The sequence below is a fragment of the Notechis scutatus genome, chromosome 4 (assembly GCF_049901735.1).
Source record: "Notechis scutatus isolate UNSWTSFEM ecotype Mainland chromosome 4, rNotScu1.2, whole genome shotgun sequence".
NCBI lineage: Eukaryota > Metazoa > Chordata > Lepidosauria > Squamata > Elapidae > Notechis > Notechis scutatus.
This window is the reverse complement of record NC_142012.1, coordinates 94,778,815-94,800,620: the sequence shown is the minus strand read 5'-3', so window position 1 is coordinate 94,800,620 and position 21,806 is coordinate 94,778,815. Positions and strand designations below refer to the sequence as shown.

At 36.8% G+C, this 21,806-nt stretch overlaps 1 protein-coding gene across 11 annotated transcripts in view; it reads right to left on the bottom strand.

Annotated features, from left to right (window-relative positions):
* The window catches only part of PCDH15 (protocadherin related 15), a 755,413-nt gene that overhangs the window by 394,263 nt on the left and 339,344 nt on the right, over positions 1-21,806 (bottom strand). For all 11 annotated transcript variants that reach the window (XM_087964118.1, XM_087964124.1, XM_087964126.1 and 8 more), the window contains one exon: positions 18,857-18,975. In XM_087964118.1, the coding sequence (XP_087820244.1) occupies positions 18,857-18,947 (91 nt within the window). In that variant the 5' untranslated portion in view covers positions 18,948-18,975. The remainder of the gene's footprint in view (positions 1-18,856; positions 18,976-21,806) is intronic.

The following is a 21,806-nucleotide window of genomic DNA, read 5'->3' as shown; positions in this document are numbered from 1 at the left end:
ATAAAACACACACAAAACAAACAAAAACACAGAACAACATGCATTAAGTATTGCCCCCATCAATGGTTTTTCTTAAAAAAAAAAAAAAAAAAAACAGTGACAAGCTATAGACCATATGCAACATTATAAAGATCCATACTGTATATGCAAATCATCTGAGTTTATAAGCAATGTAATGTTAAGGGGACATCGCCTTATTCATTTCCTGTGGGAGTCAGTTCAGAAGGACAGCTGTGAAAATTAGGATAAGCCTGCCATATCCATTTACATTAGCCAACTTGTTGTACAGTACATTGTGTATTGAAAATAGTATAAGTGACGCTTTCAGGCTTTTCCTAGCTCTTCCTGCTGAGGGATCCAATTCTAAAATCCCTGAAAGGAGTGACAGTGAGCTTTAGACTGTATTCATTTAGCAAACTGTAGCATACTGTACATGTAGCTACAGTCAATTTCTGGGCTGTGGTTCAGACTGTAAATTAGGCACTCTTATATTAAGCAGCACTCAGAAATCTGTAGTTCAAAGATTCGAAAAAAAATGAGATGGCAGAAATAAAAGGACCTTACAAAAAGTTAACCAGATGCAAAATGCTGACTGACGACAACAATTTTCGTTTTTGTCTTTAATGCTGGAAAGAATAAACTCTAAATGAATAAGAAAAAAAAAAACCCACGACCTTTTACCTACTACCATTTAAATTGAATCTCATTCTCTGGGAATTTTCTGAATGAAATATTTAGTGCTCTCAAGAAACATTCCTCCTTATTAAAAAAGACTTTTACCTTAAATATTTAATTCATGTTGAATAATACTGTATATGAACAGTGGAGTCCTTGGTGCTCTCTGAGCTTGGTTGTTGTCGATGATATTATCTAGCTGGATAATGAAACATCTACAAGCAAACAACCAAGTTCAGAGAGTATCAAGGACTCAGCAGATGAATCCTAAGCTACACATGTTCTCTTCTATTGAAAATGTGAACAGGCTGAGGAAATGAAGGACAACTTTCACATTATGCAGGGTGTTAAAAAAACCCCACAGCCATTCCCTTAAAAAATGCTATTTAAAAGTATTTTTTTTCATACTTGGTGTTATTCAAACACCATCACATTAAAATGGAAGGTGCTTACATTTTACAGATCCATCTGGGTCACGTTTCTCCAAAATAGTGTGCAGTATATTATCCTAGGCTGAGGATAAGCATTAAGTGAGGCATATTGCAATAGGCTTTCATAATGCTTACGGTCCTGGAGCTGTTGTAAGACATCAGAAGGAGACATCCACCCATACACGAGAAGCTGGGTGTGGATGGCAGACTTAGAAACCTTCTAAGAAGCTATCATGAGTACCTTCAATGTACTTTGAACTCATTCCTTCAGAGTTGAATAGAATGAAGCATCCATCCAATAGAAGAAAACAATGGGTAAAAGAAAATATCATCTTCATTTAACGACCCCATAATCTCATGCGGGATGAAGTCTGGGCAACTGAATGGAGCTAGTAGAGTGTTTTAATGGCCAGATGCCCTTCCTGTTGCAAATGTGGAGTTTTGTTCAGCAGATATATTCTCAGTGTACCCAGAAAAATATCTGTCTCTACCTAGGATCGAACTCACAGCCTCCTGATTGTGAGGCAAAAACTCCACCTCTAGGCCACTGCACTGCTCCAATTAAATATATGTTGACCACAAAAAAAATAAAAAAATGAGCTGCTGTCCAGGAAGTCATCTGCCCCCTGGTAGAATGCATAGGCTCTGCCTTGAACCTGCTTCAGAGATAGTGTTCAGCAGGTTCTGAGCAGTTCTGGAGAATCGGTAGTGGAAATTTTGAGTAGTTTGGAGAACCAGTGGTAACCTTCCCCCAGGAGTGGAGAGGGAATGGAGATTTTACAGTATCCCCTGCCACGCCCACCAAGCCACATCCACCAAACCATGCCATGCCCACCAAGCCACACCCACAGAACTGGTAGTAAAAAAAATTGAATTCCACTACTGACCTGCTTGCCAATTTATTTCCATTTTGATCCAGGTCCTGCATTTTTTTTCTCATTCCTCCAACTACATCACCATCCTTGCCTTAGAAATGTTTTGCCTCTGCACAATTAAAATTATGAGAGCTGCCCCCTCTCATTTCTGCAGGCACTGAAAGTTGACTACCTTCACAAGAGAGCAAATCTACTTATAGATAATGGAACTTGACAGTTTTAAATGAAATGGGATGGTCACCAGTAGAGATTAGTCCATACGACAGAGCCATCTCCTCCAATACGGAGTCCTATATACAGAAAGTTGAATATTGAAGGTATGATTAAAACAGGGCATTGCATCTGACACTGATCTGTTCCACAAAGTGACAGAATGATTGAGCATTTTTGTTTGGTTAGCCAAACAAACATAAGCGAATATCCCCCGATTGAGCTGGCTGGAGCAAACACAACACCTTCCTCTTTGTTTTAACTCTTTAAAAAATTAAAACCTTGGGATTCTTGAGGTACATAATTGCTGCCGCATGTCACTACACTACACTACATGCTTTGTACACTACATACACTACACTACATGTTGGTTTCATAGATAAAACTGTTGACTAGAGAATCAGTCTTCTTCTTCAGCATCCTGAAGGAAAATCCCCAAACCAAATTTGGATATCCTGATGATTTGGACATAGAAGTACGAGGAAAGCACATGGAAGTGGCTGACGGCCTCCTATCCAAAAATATTAAAATCTTGGGAGAATTCTTCACTGACTGGAGGTTCATTCCTAGCAAGAGCAAAACTATGTGCTTCCATCTTAAAAACAAACTAGCACTTGAAGCCCCAAAGGTCTACTCCTATGAACCTCATCTAAAACACCTTAGAGTAACATTGGACAAGAAACACCTAGACCAGGGGTATTCAACTCAAGGCCCATAGGGTTCTTAGATTTGGCCCATGGGGCCACCCTGAAAACAGCAAAGGACCCACCTGTGGTAACCCTGCCAATGAAAACCGACATCAGAAGGGTCACACGTGGCCCTCCCAAGCTCCATTTTAGCTGGCAGCGGGTTGCAGGAGGCCATCACAGCCAAAAGCGGAGCCTGGGAGGGCTGCACATGGGCTCTGTTTTCACTAGTGGAGGGCTGCAGGATGTCAAGCTGACCTCAGGGGGCCACGCCGACCCTGGTCCCCTGAGGTCAAACACAACCTTGATAAGGACGTCAATGAAATTGAGTTTGACACCCCTGATCTGGACAATACAAATATCAATACTAAGAACGATATATTCCAGAAATTATGTGGAACTAAATGGGGAGTTTCAGCGGCCACCCTCAGGTCATCATCCCTAGCGTTGGTCTACTCTGCAGCATAATATTATGCCCCTGTAAAGCTTAACAGCTGCTGTACTAGAAAGTTAGATGCTAGACTTAATGACACCATGAGGATATATAGGTGGATGTGTTAAAGCCACTTCACCTTGCTGTCTTCCTGCTCTGAGCCATATAGCACTGCCAGCTTTGCCAAGGCAAGGTGCATTAGTGAGAGAATACAGAAAAAATATGAATTTGCTCCTACCTGTTTTATACTGATCTTCCTCATTTATCAGCAGAAAGACTCAATTCCAGGAAGCCCCCACCCCCTGGCATTTGCACAACGTCTGCCACTTTAACATCAATTCCTAATGGAAAGCCAAATGGATCTCTGAATGCCCAGACATATAAATGATCTCACAAAAATGATGCCAGGCTTTGAACCAGAGTATTCAGCAGGTTCTGAACAGTTCTGCAGAACCTGTAGCAGAAATTTTGAGTAGTTCTGGAGAACCAGTAGTGGAAATTTTGAGTACTTTGGAATAGCATCTCTGACTGGCCCCACTCCCATCTATTCTCTGCCTCCCGAATCCCAGCTGATCATCTGGGTCTTCTTTTATTGCCCTGAACAGGAGAACGGAGCTTGAAAGCAGGTTAGTGGGGATGGGGAGGGAATGGAGATTTTGCAATATCCTTCCCCTGCCACGCACACTAAGCCATGCCACGCCCAAGCCACACCCACAGAACCGGTAGTAAAAATGCTTGAATCCCACCACTGCATCAGCAATGAACAATCTCGAATAGGATTTGCACCTCACACAGCGTCTGCAAGGACTCTCTGTGTAAATGGGGCATAGTATCCTCCCCTCAGTGTGATTGTGGGGTTTCACATCAAACAGTAGATCACATCATGACCGGCTGTAATCTGGGGGCATATACAAATCAACTATTTGATTTTTTAAATATAAACAATGCTGAGCTTTAGTGGTTAGATGCCTTAGACATTGATACTTGAAGGTAGATCTTTTTAATATTTATATTTTATTGAGTTCTACGAATCTAGTTGAAATGCCAATTTATATTGCTAGTCCGTGTATGATTTGCCACATACTAAATAAATAAATTAAATAAATACATTGCCAAACTCCCTGATTAGTTATTCAGCTATGCTTTTGTAATTGTTTGTGTGCTACAGCTCATTATATAAAAAGCAACATTTTATATAATGCTCTCAGTATTGACAAAGAAAGTATAGCCTTTCCTCCAATTCTATTCTAGGATCTTGGAGGAAATCAATCATGATGCATTTCTTTTTTTTAATAGGTTTTTTTTTTTAACTTGAACACATCATCTTCCATTAAACAACGTGTTGTCTGGGTACAAATGTCTCTGTGCTATTACAATCAGAATTTACAGTATTTGTTACATTGATAATAATTCTCTAATCTTACAATAATAATAATCGGCCTTATAACTATTCATTTCTCCCTCTTAACATATCTTCTAATGAAAATATATTAGGTATAATAATCTTAACAATCATATTAATAATCATCATATTGTTTACATCTCTATCTTAACATATGTTCTTTATTTCACTAATCTCCATTTATTTCTCATTTCTGTTTTTATTCTCCAACCATCTATAAAATAGCTCCCATGTCATATAATATTCAGTTTGTTCTTTCTCCTTTATAGCAAGCGTTAATCTGTTCATTTCTGCACATTCTAATATTTTCCTAATCACTTTCTCATCCGTAGGGATCTCATCACTTTTCCAATTTTGTGCAAATACAATTCTAGCTGCAGCTAATACATGTATAATTAAATATACATCATGATGCATTCCTGTACAGAATGACTTACGCTGACATTTATCAAACTAATCTGTAAAGTTGCATTCCAACTTTACAGTCCAAGCTATTGTGCAGTGCAAAAAATGTGGCAGTGTAGCCCTCAGCAATTTAACAACATTACACGTTTAAACTGTTTGTTCTGTTAAGTCAACACATTATTTTAAAGGTAAGTATGCATTAATTATTATATAGACAAATAAATTAGACAGATATTTAAGCATGTCCCATGTATTTAGGTTTAAAAAACAACATCATACTCTGAATAATGCAAAAACAATATGGATAAAAATTACATGCACACAAAGCATTTATTTTTATAATTTACTAACTTTTTTTTCCCTTTCAGACACTATTAATATAGATGTTATGGGCTAATATTATTATAATTTCTCAATGCCATGTATATTTTCCAAATTGCATCACTGGACAGGGTCAAATGCATATGTGTGTGTGTGTAACCTCAGAAAACATTTTCCCACGTCATTGTAGTTGTGCTTTTAAAGTTGTAGCAATGTTTCGGCAGAATCTCATCTGCCATCATCAGGCTTCTGTATTGTGTTCATCTGTGAGTCAGACTTTTACAGTTGTTTCAGCTTTAAATTTGGGACTAGCCTACAGCTGTGCCAGAATGTTTTTTTCTTCATCCTGATTGGTTGGGAGTCTTGATCTGTGTTTATTGGTCTTGGAGTTTGCTGTGTTCTGCTTGATTGGTGTTTCTAATATCTTCTGTCTGTTTTTTGGCTCTTTTTGTATCTTGATTGGCTGGCAATATTGTGTTACTTTATTGGAGGCCTTTAGTGCAGCTTGGCTCCGGGTAAATGGACGGCTATCGTTAGTTAGAAAGCTAGGTTTCATCTGGGTGCCTGGTTGCGGGGTGTTTGAGCTGGAGGTATCAGGGGGGATCTGTTTGTGCCCAGGTGTTTGCCTGGCTTGTGGTGTGGAGATTTTTTTGTTTTGTTTGTGAGTGCAGGCTTCCAAAAAAATCTCCACAAACAACAACAACAACAAAATATCCACACCACAAACCAGGCAAACACCTGGGCACAAACAGATCCCCCCTGATACCTCCAGCTCAAACACAGCCCAACCAGGCACCCAGATGAAACCTAGCTTCCTAACTAATGATAGCTGTCCATTTACCCAGAGCCAAGCTGCACTAAAGGCCTCCAATAAAGTAACACAATGTTGCCAGCCAATCAAGATACAAAAAGAGCCAAAAAACAGACAGAAGATATTAGAAACACCAATCAAGCAGAACACAGCAAACTCCAAGACCAATAAACACAGACCAAGATTCCCAACCAATCAGGATGAAGAAAAACCATTCTGGCACAGCAATAGGCTGCCCCAAATTTAAATCTGAAACCACTGTAAAAGTCTGACTCACAGACGAACACAATACAGAAGACTGATGATGGCAGATGAGATTCTGCCGAAACGTTGCTACAACTTTAAAAGCACAACTACAATGACGTGGGAAAATACCCTAACAAAGCTGAATACCATACATGTAAGTACCCGCGAAAACTTAAGAAAACATATTATATATATATATATATATATATATATATATATATATATATATATATATATATATATATATATATATATATATAATGTAGCTTTTATAATTTAAGTGATGAATATATTTTTCTTGCTAAATATAACAGGTTAGCTAAGTCTTAATTCCACAACCAATTTCATGAATTGTTTTAACAGCCCTGATAACAAGTAAGCAGGTTCCAAGGGATAAATTTTACTCAGATTATAGTTTATCCAAACCATCTCAAAGTATTTCAGAGTTTCAAAATAGTGAAGTTTATACATTGTGGATAGGATGGAATTCAGCCAGTTTGGACAAACCAGATGTTAAATTTACATCTGGTTCACCGAACCCAGGAGTGGGATTCTACTGGTTCTGTCCAGCACTGTAGAACCGGTAGCACTGAAGAGCAGCAGACATAGAACCAGTTCTATGTCTGCTGCTGTTTTGACTTGCCCGCCCTCCTGGGTTCTTACCTTTATTTCATGTTTTTTCAACCTCAGCTGCTTTGCATGGCACAGCTGTGGTTGAAAAAGCAGGAAAATAGTGCTTTTTCAAATGCTGCGCAGCCATGTGCAGCACTGCTCAGCTGTTCGGGCAGCATAGTTGACGACGGTCCACACGTGCACAAATCGCAAATTCGCCGAACCAGTAGTTACACCAGTCGGATCCCACCCCTGGCCGAACCAGTAGTTGAACTGACTGGCTGGCCCCGTCCACCCAACTCCTCCCCTCCCCGGAGTCTCCATGCAGCTCATTAGAACCCAGGGGAGGCTGTTTTTGCCTACAGACTCTGGGGAAGGCAAAAATGACCCTCCCAGAAGTTCCGGAAGTCCAGAAACAGGCCTGTTTCCAGCTTCTGGAGGGCCTCTGGAGCATGGGGGAGGGTGTTGTCGCCCTCCCAGAGGCTTGAGGGAAGCCTCTGGACTCTGAGGAAGGCGAAAAATGTTCCTCCTGGAAGTTCTGGTAGGCCATGGCCACCATGGCCACGCCCACCCAGCACCCAAGCAGAGAAGTGGTTGTTGGGATTTTTGAACCCCACCCTTGATTGTGGAGTAAGATTTAAGATATAAACTAGGGAGAGATCATGAAACCTCATTGGGTGATTTTGGCTATTATTCTCTCTCTCTGTAACTTTCCTCATAGGATTAACTACAAGAGGAAATGCTATGTATGCCACATAAAACACCTGAAGGAAAGAAGGCAGGATGTAAATGTAATAAGTAGCATATTTGGGAAAAGGCATTCAAGCAGAAATGGTGTAAAATGTTCATTAGTTATAGTCGCATAACAATATTTTATATAGTAGGTAAATCAGAATACAAACATGCACATCATAGGAAAAATTCATACAAAATATACAAGTATATTCATAAAATCTTACAGAGCTATAATACAAGTGTCTGGTTACAGTTTTAAAGCAGCCTTTAGCATCTGAAACAATTAGGCTTCATTCAATGAACTGTTATGAAACAAACCATGTTTTGCTTAAATGTGTGAACCCAATCCATATATTAAAGTTATATGCAATAAATTGATTGTGTCCATTATTTAATTTAGTTATTGGAATATTTGACATCGGCTAAACTCAACAATTCCACGCATTCCTGCCATGTTCTATTATGCTGAATGACTAAAGTTATGTCTAGTTAAGAAATTTTAAAGATCCAGTTTGTTAAATAAGAGAAAAAAATATGTGTGTCCTAATTATTAAGTTAGGATATGGTATTCCTCGATTTACGATTCTTTTAGTGATCTTTGAGATTAGAAAAGCACGGAAAAAAATGACTTATGACTGTTTTTCAAACTTATGACTATTGCAGCCCCCCTGTCCCACCAATGTCACATGATCAACATTCGGACACTTGGTAACTGAAATTTATGATGGTTGCAGTGTCCCAGGATGACAGTTTATATATTGTGGTAAAAACAGTCCTAACTGAAACAATAGATTAAACTTTCTATCCATAAAGTGAACAGGAAAAAAAGTCATGTCAATAAAACTTCGACCAGATAAAATATAATTTTCTAGCTTTACATCTAAAAATTAACAAATCATCATACTTCAGAGAAAACAAACCCAGAAAAGCTGATTTATCTTTACCTTCAGCCAATGCAATTTTACCCCAACACGGAAGATGCAATTTATATGACCTGAAGAGAAACCAAAGTATGCACTTTTGCTCTCAATAATAAATAAATTCCATCAAGCAAAAATTTGACAATTGCAAGTGGTCTAATTATATAGACCTAAAGATAATAGCAAATGAGCTGTATCTACAAAGGTAAAAAAAATAAATTTACTTTAAAATAAAGCAATGCAAAGCTATAGACCATTAAGTACAATCAAGAAACTCATAAAATATACTTATGAAGGTGATATCCTTCTTTCACTAATGTTCTCTAGGACTTGGTACTTAAATATAGTATCTGTGACTTGAAAAATATGTAGTCTCAAGGATACTAGTGACTGATAAATCAGGAGTCACTACATATCTAAAGGCAAGCAAGGAAAACAGAGGGCCCATTCAGTAGTGTATCTCAAAACATATGCCAACATAACTGATGTCAATCTCTGCACCTTCAGACCAGTGATGGGATTAAAAAATAATTACTACTGATTCTGTGGGTGTGGCTTGGTGGGCATGGCAGGGGAAGGATACTGTAAAATCTCCATTCCCTCCTTACCCCACTAACCTGCTTTCCAGCTCCATTCTCCTGTGCAGGGCAACAAAAGAAGACCCAGCCGATCAGCTGGGACTTGGGAGGCAGAGAATAGATGGGGGCGGGGCCAGTCAGAGGTGGTATTTACCAGTTCTCGGAGCTACACAAAATTTCCACTACTGGTTCTCCAGAACTGGTCAGAACCTGCTGAATACCACCTCTGGTTCTGAATACCACCTTTGCTTCAGATGTTCTATTTCTTTCACAATCGGAAATGAAAATAGAAAAGAATGAGTTTTCCTTTTATTTTTAGAGTGTTTTACATCTCCTATTCTGACTAGGTTTAGAAAAAAAAATTGAGAGTGATTGGGGACAAAGGATAAGTGTTGTGCCCAGGTCAACAATTACCTATTTAGATAAGAAGAAAGAACACAAGGAGTTATTCCTTGAAAGAGAGGTGGAAAATGATTTTCTATGCAAAAAAAAAAAAAGAAGAAGAAGAATATGTGAAAGGAATCCATAAACCTAATTTTCTTGGTTATGGTCAGATATTACTCATATGGGAAGCAACAGGAAAAATGGAAGTTTGTGAAGATCCCATCACCGACTTGTAACTACAAAGAACTTTCATTGACATGGGTCATCTTAGAATTTTCTCATTCTTATTGCTTTTTTGCATTCTGCCTACTCTAAGATTTTGCCTGTGTGCTTAGGGAACTTGAATTGAATCTAGGATTTTGAGATAATCCTGATCGATTTATAGCAGTCTTAAACCAGATAATCAAAGCTACTTATGAAGCCTGGAGCATATGTTCCTAACACAAGTGCAAAATGAAATAATATGAAGACAATTTGATCTAATCTGTAAAAGACAAGAAAAAGGAGCGTAACCATCTCTTTTGAACCATTCAGAAGTCAGAAGCAAGTAAATTTGCTTGAGTTAAAGAATTGTAGTTGTAGTTGCTGACTAGCCAGAAATTTAAATAATGTAACCAAGGCAAGACAGAATTGTAATGTTTATCTTCTGCCTCTCAAATAAGTAATTTGTTTGGATTATTTTCTTGCTTGAAATTTTTGTTATATGAGTGGATGTGCATATTTAACTTTAGTACTCTTTCCCAATAGGAAACCAAAAAAAAACTAAACCAAAATTAACAATCATAGAAAGCATGTAAGCAATCAGAGGGAAAGAATGTAGAATCCATGGAGAAAATATTTTTTTAAAGCCAAAATACTTTAATTATTATACGACTTTTGAGTTTCTTAGAACCCTTCATCGGGCAGTATAATTAAAAACCCCAGTGCAGGGGAGAAATTGTGGGTAGAAGAGAGAGAGAGAGAGAGAGAAGAAATAAATATGACCTTTCACACCACTATACTGGGCACTTAAATGCCCTAGTGGCATAATTAATATTTTTGCAAAGCTTCTTCAAAATAATGTATTTGTTAGCTTTGCCATTTCAGCAAAGAATAATTGGTAAACTAAGCCTCAAACTATCAACAAAAGATATTAAAGACCATAAAATATGCCAGGTTTGACTGATTAATCATTCCTGCGGTTGAAAATATAGCCATTTAGATATAACAGATAAGTATTTGCAAAGTAAATCTTTTGTCACATGATATTATTGGCTAAATATAGTAAACAAATATGAATTAATACATTAATACGGAACCCTCAGAAGAGCAAATCTGAGTGAAGCATCTAGCTGTATTTACATCTGCATGTTGTTGGGATGTTTTTCTTTAAATTTGGTATGGTGTTGATTTTGAATTAGGTTGGAGACCTATTAATTGGGAAACAAATGAAAACATTTGATTTAATATATTTATAAGATATAATGGAGTTCCTTTTATCTGGCAATATACCAATTCACTGAAAATGGTTTTGGAATCTTTACCTTTTCATTTTTCAAATAGCTGCTCAACAATTAACACAAAAGTAATGCAGCAGCCTTCATTCTAGATCAAAGTTTTGTGGGTTTCCAGAATTCCAAAGCCAGTATGAGGCTGAGAAACTGTCTTAGATTATTAAGATTAAGTTGCTCCAGAAGTGCTTTCCCTTCCTGGAGACCAATGTGTGAGAAGTTCAAAAATTCTTAACATGTTTTTCCAAACTAAAAAAAAAAAAGGGGGGGGGGGATTTCTCACTTTAGGGTTAAAAGAAAATGAATGATATATTATTCCTCACAGAAAAGAGAAGCAGAGACAGTTAAGTTGATTGTTTTATCCAAAGTAGGGGATATATCTAACCTTGCCTCTATTCTGAAATTGCTTCTGGATTTTTTGTTTGCAACAATAAAAAAAATGAAACTTTGTTTTTTTGTTTTTGTTAACTATTGTTATAGAAATGGCTTGTACATACTGATGTGTAAAAGCAAAAAAGTTGTGGTTGTAATGTTATCTTCTACTGTGCTAAAGAGAGTCGGAAGGGTGCCTTTTCCTTTCTATTCTGCCTTTAGCTACAGGTGAAACTCAAAAAATTAGAATATCATGCAAAAGTTAATTTATTTCAGTAATGCAACTTAAAAAGTGAAATTAATATATGAGATAGACCAGAGGTGCAATTCTACCAGTTCACACCTATTTGCTAGAACCGGTTGTTAACATTCTAAGCAGTTGGGAGAACCGGTTGTTAGAAGAAATTATTGGCCTAATCCTGTAAGGAAGGCAGGAAGGAAACATTCTGGTGTTGCTTACAGGAACTGCCTCTCCGTTAACCCTTATTACGTTCTTGGAAGGACTAGACTTCCTGTCTCACAAACTTCTCCGGAGTTTTTTTCCCCTCCTTTGCTGGTACTTTGTTGTGTGGAGTGACCATTTAAAGTTACAATGGCACTGAAAAAAGTGACTTATGACCATTTTTCACACTTACGACTGTTGCAGCATCCCCACAGTCATGAAAGGCCAGGCGAAGAGATGCGTGCCTCAGTGTGAGTGATATTGAGTTGGCCACTCTTAGCCAATAATATGACCACCAAGGCACGTCCACCCAGTCATATGCCCACCGAGCCATGCCCACCACCTAAGCCACGCCCACAGAACCGGTTGTTAAAAAATTTGAATCCCACCCCTGAGATAGACTCATTACATGCAAAGCAAGATAGTTCAAGCCGTGATTTGTCATAATTGAGATGATTATGGTTTACAGCTCATGAAAACCCGTAATAAAAGCTCAATAAAAACGTAATAAAAACATTCTTAGCACGTTTGTCCAAACCATCCAAATTTCTTCCAATCTAAACATCTCAATTGATTGTGCACTGTCGACCCAACATTTATTATATTTATTTAGGTATTCTCCCTATCCTATCCTCTCTTATTTTGAGATTTTTTTTTGTGTATGAAACATTAGGATAGATTATAAGAGTTCTCAAAAGCACAGATCTATTGTAAAAAGTACCTTATTGGAAAAAAGTCTTTCCTACTTTTTAACATAAACAAATGGAAGCTTTGCGGCAAATTGACTTTCTCTGCAACAAAACAACAAGTCCTTTGTTTATTGAGTTGCTGTTGCTTTTCAGTGTTTCATATTTGAAGGAAAAGCAGAGTTTCAGAATTTGTGGAAACACTCTGGTAACAAATTCCTTTTAATTTAAAGAGTTGCTGACAGGTGCTACGTGTGTGCCTATGCAAATTACAAAGTACTTTTTTTCCCTTCAAAACTAAAGCACGGCATTATTATTATTATTATTATTATTATTATTATTATTATTATTATATAAGATTATGGGCCCCTAACATATTCTAGGAAATACTGAGAAAGGGTCGGTTATAAGTCAAAGATTAGGAAAGAAAGTATAGTGGAATGTAGTCTGGATTCCCAGGAGGGAGAGGTTGAATTCCAAAGGACCAAAGCCAGCAAAGTTTAAGTAGTTAGGTTGGGACAGAATTAAGATGGCTTCTCCCTAGCAATTCTTAAGAGTATAGAATTAATGATGGAAGTAGTTGAAAGTAGTTTGGCAAGATTTCTATCTGTAGATGGGGAACAATAAAGTAAACTGCTCAGAAGTAGTTTTGCACATCTTTCTGGATTCATAGGACTTGACAGAAAGCAGAATGGGAACAGAAAAGTTGCAGTCCACAGGAATATTGGAAAAAATACAATTTTCTCTTTGGTCTTTCAAGATCAAAATGCTTCAGAACTTTTGATCTAAGAACTGGTGTATGGCTTACAAATCAGGGAAGTACAAAGGAAATTGAATACTCCAAATCAATTATTTCTCAACTTCAGCAACTATAAAATGTGTGAATCTCAATTCCCAGAATTCCCAAAGAGCATGCTGGAAGCTGGGGAATTCTTCGAGTTTATGTCCACACAACTTAAAGTGGCCGAGTTTGAAAAATACTGCTTAAATCACAGCAGAACCAGAATTATCTGCTAATTAAAGATTTTAGTCATTTGCATCCACAAGACCTAGATCAAGCCATATATATATATATATTTAGAAAGCTGTTTTAGATCTCTGTGATAAAGTATCCACAATTTAAAAAGTGGAAGTTCTGTAAAAATGCCCAAAATAATGAGAGGACCTACATGTCAGGACATTTCAGGTTGTCTATTGGAAAGGAGAGACAGGCAGAACTTTATTCAAAACTAATCACCTACAACAGTTCATTTTGACAGAAAAAAAGCATTATAGAAGATTTGGCTTGCAAAATGCAACACAAAAACAAGTGATGCCTCCATTGCAACAGTTTAAGGTTATTTGCAAACTAATTGTCAGAGAAATAGGAAATAAAGTAAACTGGCCCAGCTAAAATGTGTGAGTATGAATTGTTGTAGCAAGGGAAAAGAAGACGGTGAATAAATTGCTAAATTAAATCAGAAAGAACTCCCCAAATTGTACTTTTGCCATCGTTAAATTGGGGTATGTATTAATTCTGGTGCCACAAATAACAAACAACCTCATTAAATGGAATGAGAGATTTGTTGGTCTCATAACAGCCCTTTTTTAAAGCAAATGGACAACAACTCCTTTCAGTTTAATCAGGGTCAGCAAAATTTCATTGGGTTCCAAGTAAAGGAAAGGAAAGAACAGTTTAAAAATTCAAGATGCACAGAATGTCCCACATTAAGAATCCAGTCTGTTCTTAATAAAATTCATGACACAGAAGTAATGTGAACTAAAACGTAGGACAACCATTGTGTAGAGCAGTGTTTCTCAACCTTAGCAACTTTAAGATGTGTGGACTTAAAGTCCCAGAATTCCCCAGTCAACTCTCACTTTTCCTCCATTTTAGACCAGTAAAAAAGAACAGAAAACGAGTTCAAATATCTCTTCTCAACTCTAAATTCCAAAGAGGAATACCAACTCCTGAAAGTCTCAGAAATTCTGGAGGTTCCAATTGTAGTGTTTAATCTTGAAATGTTTCTAATATTATTAGAACAGCATGAAATTCAGAACATTCAAAATATTTAGATAGCATAACATTGGAATACCTTATTATTTTATAGTATATAGTCATAGCAGATTTGACAAAACTATGATTCAACTCTCTCTGAATTTATAATTAGAATTGTAGCTGTGATTTCTTTCAACCATAACTGTAGGCCATTTTCAATTGTTAAGTTGTCTAAATTGCCATGATTGACTTATGATTTGATTTGGCAACTAAGAATCTAGTAAATTCTTCATTAATCAGCTTAGCCTTCTTTCCTCAGTTATGTGTAATAACCTCAATCAAGGATATATTTTCCTTATTTTCTTATAATTTTAAAATCTGTTTACTTACTTAGGATTCTTTTTCCCTTGCTAAAACTGTTCTCAACAGGACATAAATCTTAAAATTACATCTATGTTATTTTAACACACCATATTAAAATATATTTGGCCAGTCAGTTTATTGATTTGTGAATGCACTAGTAATTCTAAATAGAGGAAGAATTTAGTTACTACAATTTTCATGTTGAAAATGATTGTTATGGTTCTTGAAAGGAAAATAATGGGAACATCATCACTGCAATTTTAGGTTTCTGTACTATAACAATCACATTCTTCACATGTAGTTCCTAAAACTTGCAAGTTTCTATCAAGAACTGTTTTGATTAAAATAATTGTCAATAACAGGAAATTGTAATGGTAAATACAGCAAGTCACAAAAGGAAAGCCAGAAAATATTAGAAGATAATTAAAACTGAATGTTTTTGTTAAGATATGTGACAGAGTGAGTCCGTTTGGTCTAGTGCTTAAAGCACTAAACTAGAAGTGAGGCGGTTGTGAGTTCTAGTCTGTCTGAGGAAAGAAAGGCACCTGGGTAACTTTGGGCCAGTTATTCTCTCTCAGCCCAATCTGCATCACAGGGTTGTTGTGGTAAAAATAGGAGAAAGGAGAAATATGTATATTTGCTGCCTTGAGTTACTTAGAAAAGTAACAAAGTTGGGAAATAAATAAATAATCTGCTGCAAGTTAAAAAAGAAAAAAAAATACACAAAGTTATTTCAAATATTCTATACTTCCCATGCAAAAAGTTACAAAGTAGAAATCTTCCAGCATAATTAGTAAAAAGAATTATGTTTTACCATATGGAGATTCGTTTTTGATTAAAAAAAAAAAACCAGAAGGAAACATATTCGCCAAGTAGATGAAAAAGCAAAACAATTGGTTATAATCAAGTTTCTTTGTGGCAAATTTCCTTTTTGATCAGTTTTGAACTACCGGAACAGTAAATGTAAGTTCCTGAATGTGAAGAGATGGGTGTTTTTTTTTTTTTTTTTAAAGAATTTATACATTTCAAGTTAATCTATTTCCTGAGTTATACTGAAAAAAGCCTCTCTATATATATCAATATTTCCTTCTATCTCCACACTGTTTCATGGGTATTAAAGTGAGAACCATGCCAAAACCCACCAAAATGTTGTTGGATGTACTGTGAAATATTACTGGGTATGGGCTAGAAAGATTTCACTCTTTCTATAGAAGGCAGGACCAATATTTATATATATCTTTCTTCCTGTCCCCTGACAGAAAATTCTGTCAGTAAGGAGAATTACTTTCACACACACACACACACACACGTGTGTGTGGCTATGCACAATTAGAGTGGACATTAGCCCTGAAGTGCTATACGAGCATTTGACACACAAACACCTGAATACCCCATTTCAAGACAGGATTTTTAGATCCATCAATTGATAACCAGGTAAAACTCTGGTAAATACAACTATCAATCTGGACAAAAGGAAGTAACCTAAGGAAGCAAAGTTTCTTATGAATACAGATTGGCTTGCCAGTAGTTGCTCCTTACCTTATAGATAAGTACCAGAGAGAACCACTGTTTTAGGAAGGCTATGACATTCGCTCCTCACACTAAACAAATCACGGCCCTTTAGAGGATATGTTTATACTTGGTGGAGTCAGCCTGCCTCTCTCTCTCTCTCTCTCTCTGTGTGTGTGTGTGTGTGTGTGTGTGTGAGAGAGAGAGAGAGAGAGAGAGAGAGAGAGAGAGAGAGCATACGTTCTAGGAAGAGTTTATTCTAGGCCAAATTCTTTCCGTCACATTTCATAGAGGTTAGGCAATGAAGACAACATGTATTGTTTCATGTTGTGTGGTTTTGAAGAAACTGACTACCATTTGGAAATTGTTATTTTTAGCAATAGGAATATTCCAAATAATAGTTAGGTGATGACAAGGTGGGGATATGTGTCTAAACATGATTGCTTCCTTTGGAAAGAGTTCAACCCAAGGTTTAGAGGACATTTTTTTTCAGGCAGCTCATTGCATCTGAAACATGTTCCTTTGTTAGGAAGCGGGCCTACTTAAAATCAAAACTTCCTGATTTTAATCTTTTTCTATTTGCCTTTTTCCAGCTGACTTGTTTCCTTTAATTATGATCAACAGTTTTCAGTCTTTCTGGTGCCAGGCATTATATGCTAAAATGCAACCTTATGGTTTGATGGACTATGAATGTGCATCAGATCATCTCAAACAGCAGCCCATTGACTTAGAGTCACAATCAGATTTTTCTGTTCTACCCAGAAACACCTTCTTCAACCATTCTGCACATCTTCTCCAACCACATAGGTATCATAGCTGCCTAAAAACCCCAAAATTCAAAGGGGTTTTACCTTGCTTAGTTAGATTCAGTCCTTCCAACAGCTGTTACTGCAAGGAGATATCAAAAGATCCCCTTTGAACAGAGACTGTATCCATGAAGAGGAGGAATAATTAAAATGTTGGAACACATTATTCTGTATTGCCTACTTCTAAACAAGTGCTCAGCAGGAATTATCATCTCTATTTTTTTAACCAAATATCTTGAATAGAATAGAATACTTTATTGGACACACAAGGAATTTGTTTTGGTGTAAATAATCTCAGTATGCATTAAAAAAAAAGATACATCAGAGTTGAGAATCATCAGGTACGACACTTAATATAGTCATAGGATACAATAAGCAATCAAATCATACTAGGAAACAGCCAATATAGATCGTAAGGATACAAGCGACAAAGTTACAGTCATACAATGTTACAGTCATACAAAGTTACAGTCATCCTTACTTGTTACTGTGGGATCAATCTGATTTTATTTCCTTGTACAGTTTGTATAATTTGAAAAGTATGCCATGCTATTTCCTCTCACTCTACTTCCTCTAACTCTTTTTAGATATTTCAGAACAATTATATTGATGTGAAAAATAAATCCCAATTGTACAGAAAATCGATGTCTCCCAATGTTCACCGAATGCCAGCAAATGAAATCTTAATTTACACTTCTGTCAACAGTGGCAAAAAAAAAAATACTTAGACAAACAAACAGACAATAACAGATTATCCCTATTACATTCCAGATAAAAGCTATGGACTTATGCCCTGTAAAGTAGGCATACCCAACCTCCATTCAGCCCATTCAGAACTGGGCCACACAAGTGACATGAGCACGCTCGCACAGTTTAATTTGCGCAAGTGGCGGGCACTTGCGCGCATGTGTGAAGCTCCATTTGTGCGAGAGATGGGCACGCCTGCTGCTCACACACATGGACCTTTATGCGCATGTGCGAATGCCCACTGCTCATGCAAATGCTCAGTACTAACTCTGCAGCCATTGGACGTTTAAGAATGTTCTCACAGAGTAATTTGCATAGCAAACATAAATTGAAATCCTCTTAGGATATGGAAAAGAAACTTGCAATGTATTTGTTATGCTTGTTCCAATAATTTCCTTCCTTCTTTCCTTCCTTCCCTTCCTTCCTTCCTTCCTTCCTTCCTTCCTTCCTTCCTTCCTTCCTTCCTTCCTTCCTTCCTTCCTCCCTCCCTCCTTCCTTCCTTCCTTCCTTCCTTCCTTCCTTCCTTCCTTCCTTCCTTCCTTCCTTCCTTCCTTCCTTCCTTCCTTCCTTCTTCTTTCTTTCTTTCTTTCTTTCTTTCTTTCTTTCTTTCTTTCTTTCTTTCTTTCTTTCTTTCTTTCTTTCTTTCTTTCTTTCTTTCTTTCTTTCTTTCCCCCTCATGGGACTTTATATAAAACTGTATAGTAACAGGGAGGAAAAAAAATAATAAGCAAACACTTACCATCATCATTCTGGGCCAAGCAATCTATGAAGGCAACTGAAACTGCAATGCTTATTGCTAACCATTTTGAAAAGCCAGGCTGCTGTAGCATTTTATGTCACGCTTCAATCAAGAGAAAGCTAGAAAGAGAGAGGGTTTATGATTAATATATTATTATCAAAATGGTGCATAAATTAACAGCACTTTTTCATCTAGGAAATGATTCCAAAATGACCTGTTTTTGCAGTTTGAGAACCAAGGCTATGGGTGGGGGGTGGGGAAATAGCATTACAAATAAAAGCTCAGTCCATTAACATAGCCTTAAATTATCCTTGCTCTGAAATACCATAGGTTAAACCTTGCCATGGAAAACGCCCCAACTATAAAAATTTTTAAGAAAGATATTTCCTCCTTTGTAACTTGCCCGTTCATCCTTTGCAATGCTTTTAACAGCTGAAACCATTCAGTTCCTTTTGGTTTTTTTTAGTATGTCTACTTATGGAAGAAATGAGTAGGGTTTGAACTTTCCCCTGTTGTCCATTAAAGGACATAATCACAATGCCAGTTTTTACCCATTAGCTCCTCACATTGACATTCCATTTGCATTCCCAAAATGATTCAGGAGGGCACCAATTTGACCACTGCGATTTCAGATATATCAACAGCACTGTGAAAATTAGACTTGTGAGGACATATTTTGACTGCTGAAAGCCTACACTATCTAAATTGCAATGCATAGCTAATACACTCGTCCCTCTCAAGCAGACTGTTGTTACAATAGCATTAGCAATAGCACTTATATACCGCTTTATAGTGCTTTACACTTCCCTCACTAAGTGGTTTACAGAGTCAGCCTATTGCCCCCAACAATTTGGGTCCTCATTTTATCCACCTCGGAAGGATGGAAGGCTGAGTCAACCTTGAGCCTGGTGGGATTTGAACTGCCAAATTGTAGGCAGCTGGCTGCAGAGGTAATTTGCAGTACTGCACTCTAACCATTGCGCTCCTCCTCCTACAAGCTGCATTTGGAAATACAGGTAGTCCTGGATTTACAATAGTTCATTTAGTGACCGTTCAAAGTTACATCACTGAAAAGGTGACTTATGACTGTTTTCACACTTACAACCGTTACGGCATCCCCGTGGTCATGTGATCAAAATTCAGATGTTTGGCAACTGGTTCCTATTTAGGATGGTTGCAGTGTCCTGGGGTCATGTGATCATTTTTTGCAAACTTCTCACAAGCAAAAATCAATGGAGAAGCCATTTCACTTAACAATCGTGTTACTAATCTAACACATGCAGGCATTCGCTTAACAACTGTTGCAAGAAAGGTCATAAAATGGGGCAAAACTCACTTAACAAATGTTTCACTTAGCAACAGAAATTTGGGGTTCAATTGTGATCATAAGTTGAGGGCTACCTTTAAATTAAAATCCCGCCCATGCTGCCTAAAAATAGTTGTAAAATAGGCAACATTTTAATGGTTACAATATTCTCACCTCCATTACAACAGTGTTGCCCAATCTAAAAATCATAGTTACTTTATCACAAATACTTACCTAAGTCTTTCTGCAAATTAGCAACCACAATGAAATGACAAGTTATACTGCCAAGTCCCCTTTGTGTAAAAATAAAACTGAAATAAAGCCTAAAATTAAACATCCCCAAATAAAGCAACAGAAAGGAGAAAACTAAACAATAAAGCAAAGGAATAAAGGAGAATAATACAACAACCTCAGTGAAGTTTTTTTTAACAATACAGTAGAACAGTAAAGGATTAACCATCTAATTTAATACTTTTTTTCCCTGTTGGTCCATAATTGTGTGACTTTATGTCTTAGCTTTGTGAGCCCAGCTTCTTTTTTGAGTTTATTTTATTTCCAATGTTTTTTATTGTTTCTTTCTATTTTCTTTCTTATTGTTTAACAATTGCTAACGTCAAAACTATTCTACTTTCAGACTAAAATCATTTCAACCGTTGCTATCCTTTCTCTCCCAGAAGTCATTTTTTTGTCTTTTCTATCAGAGTTGTCCTGGGAGTTGACAAGAGAGCTTGACTGAACACTCCTGATATTTCAACTTTTTTTTTTCCTGGTAGGTAGGGGAAAACAAAAACAAAAACCCAGCATCAGTTCTTTCAATTAACTAAATATTTGGGAAATAATTTGGGAAATAAATATTGATATATTTGAAGTGCAGCTAGAATTCTTTTAAAATGTGGATGTAGAACAAAGAAGAATGTAAATGGACAAAATAGATTTATCTGAAATGGTCTAGGGTTTCCAAAAACAAGAACAGGTGATTGGACTAAAAGTCCTGAAAGGCCCCTTCCAATTGTTATTCTATAAAGAACGAAAGATGACAAAATTGATTTTAGACAAGTATAAACTATATAACACTGTAATAATTCTCCCATTCAGTCCCTTGGCGACCATCCGATTCACTGCATTTCCTGTCGTTTTTCATAATGCTTATAATTACAGCTAGAAAATAGGAAATTGGCAGACTGCAAAAGCACCAAACACATATTAATCTGCCACAAGATCCCAAAGGTCTCACAGGGTTATATCTTGTTTTCTTTCAAGTATTTGATTCTCCTTGTCTCCATAGCATCTTTCATTTCGTTTCATTTTTTCAAGACATTTTAAGACTGCTTCTCACACATACTCTTGATTTGTCCTCTGAACCCAGGTTTATTTCCTATCTACCATTTAGTCCAAGTTTTAGGCAACAATATAAAATCTACCTACATTTACTTAAAATCATCATTTGGAAATAAAAGGTGAGAAGCCTTTGCATGTTATTTAATGAATCTTATAAAATATTTTTAGAGGATTATGTGCATGTCTATCTACTGCCAGTAAATTGCCTTGTGACATTTTTTGTGAACAAAAGTTCTATATATTAGGAATTTCATTTAAAAAGAAACATAAATCTTCAGTGACGGGAATGAAGTTTAGTTCTAAGTT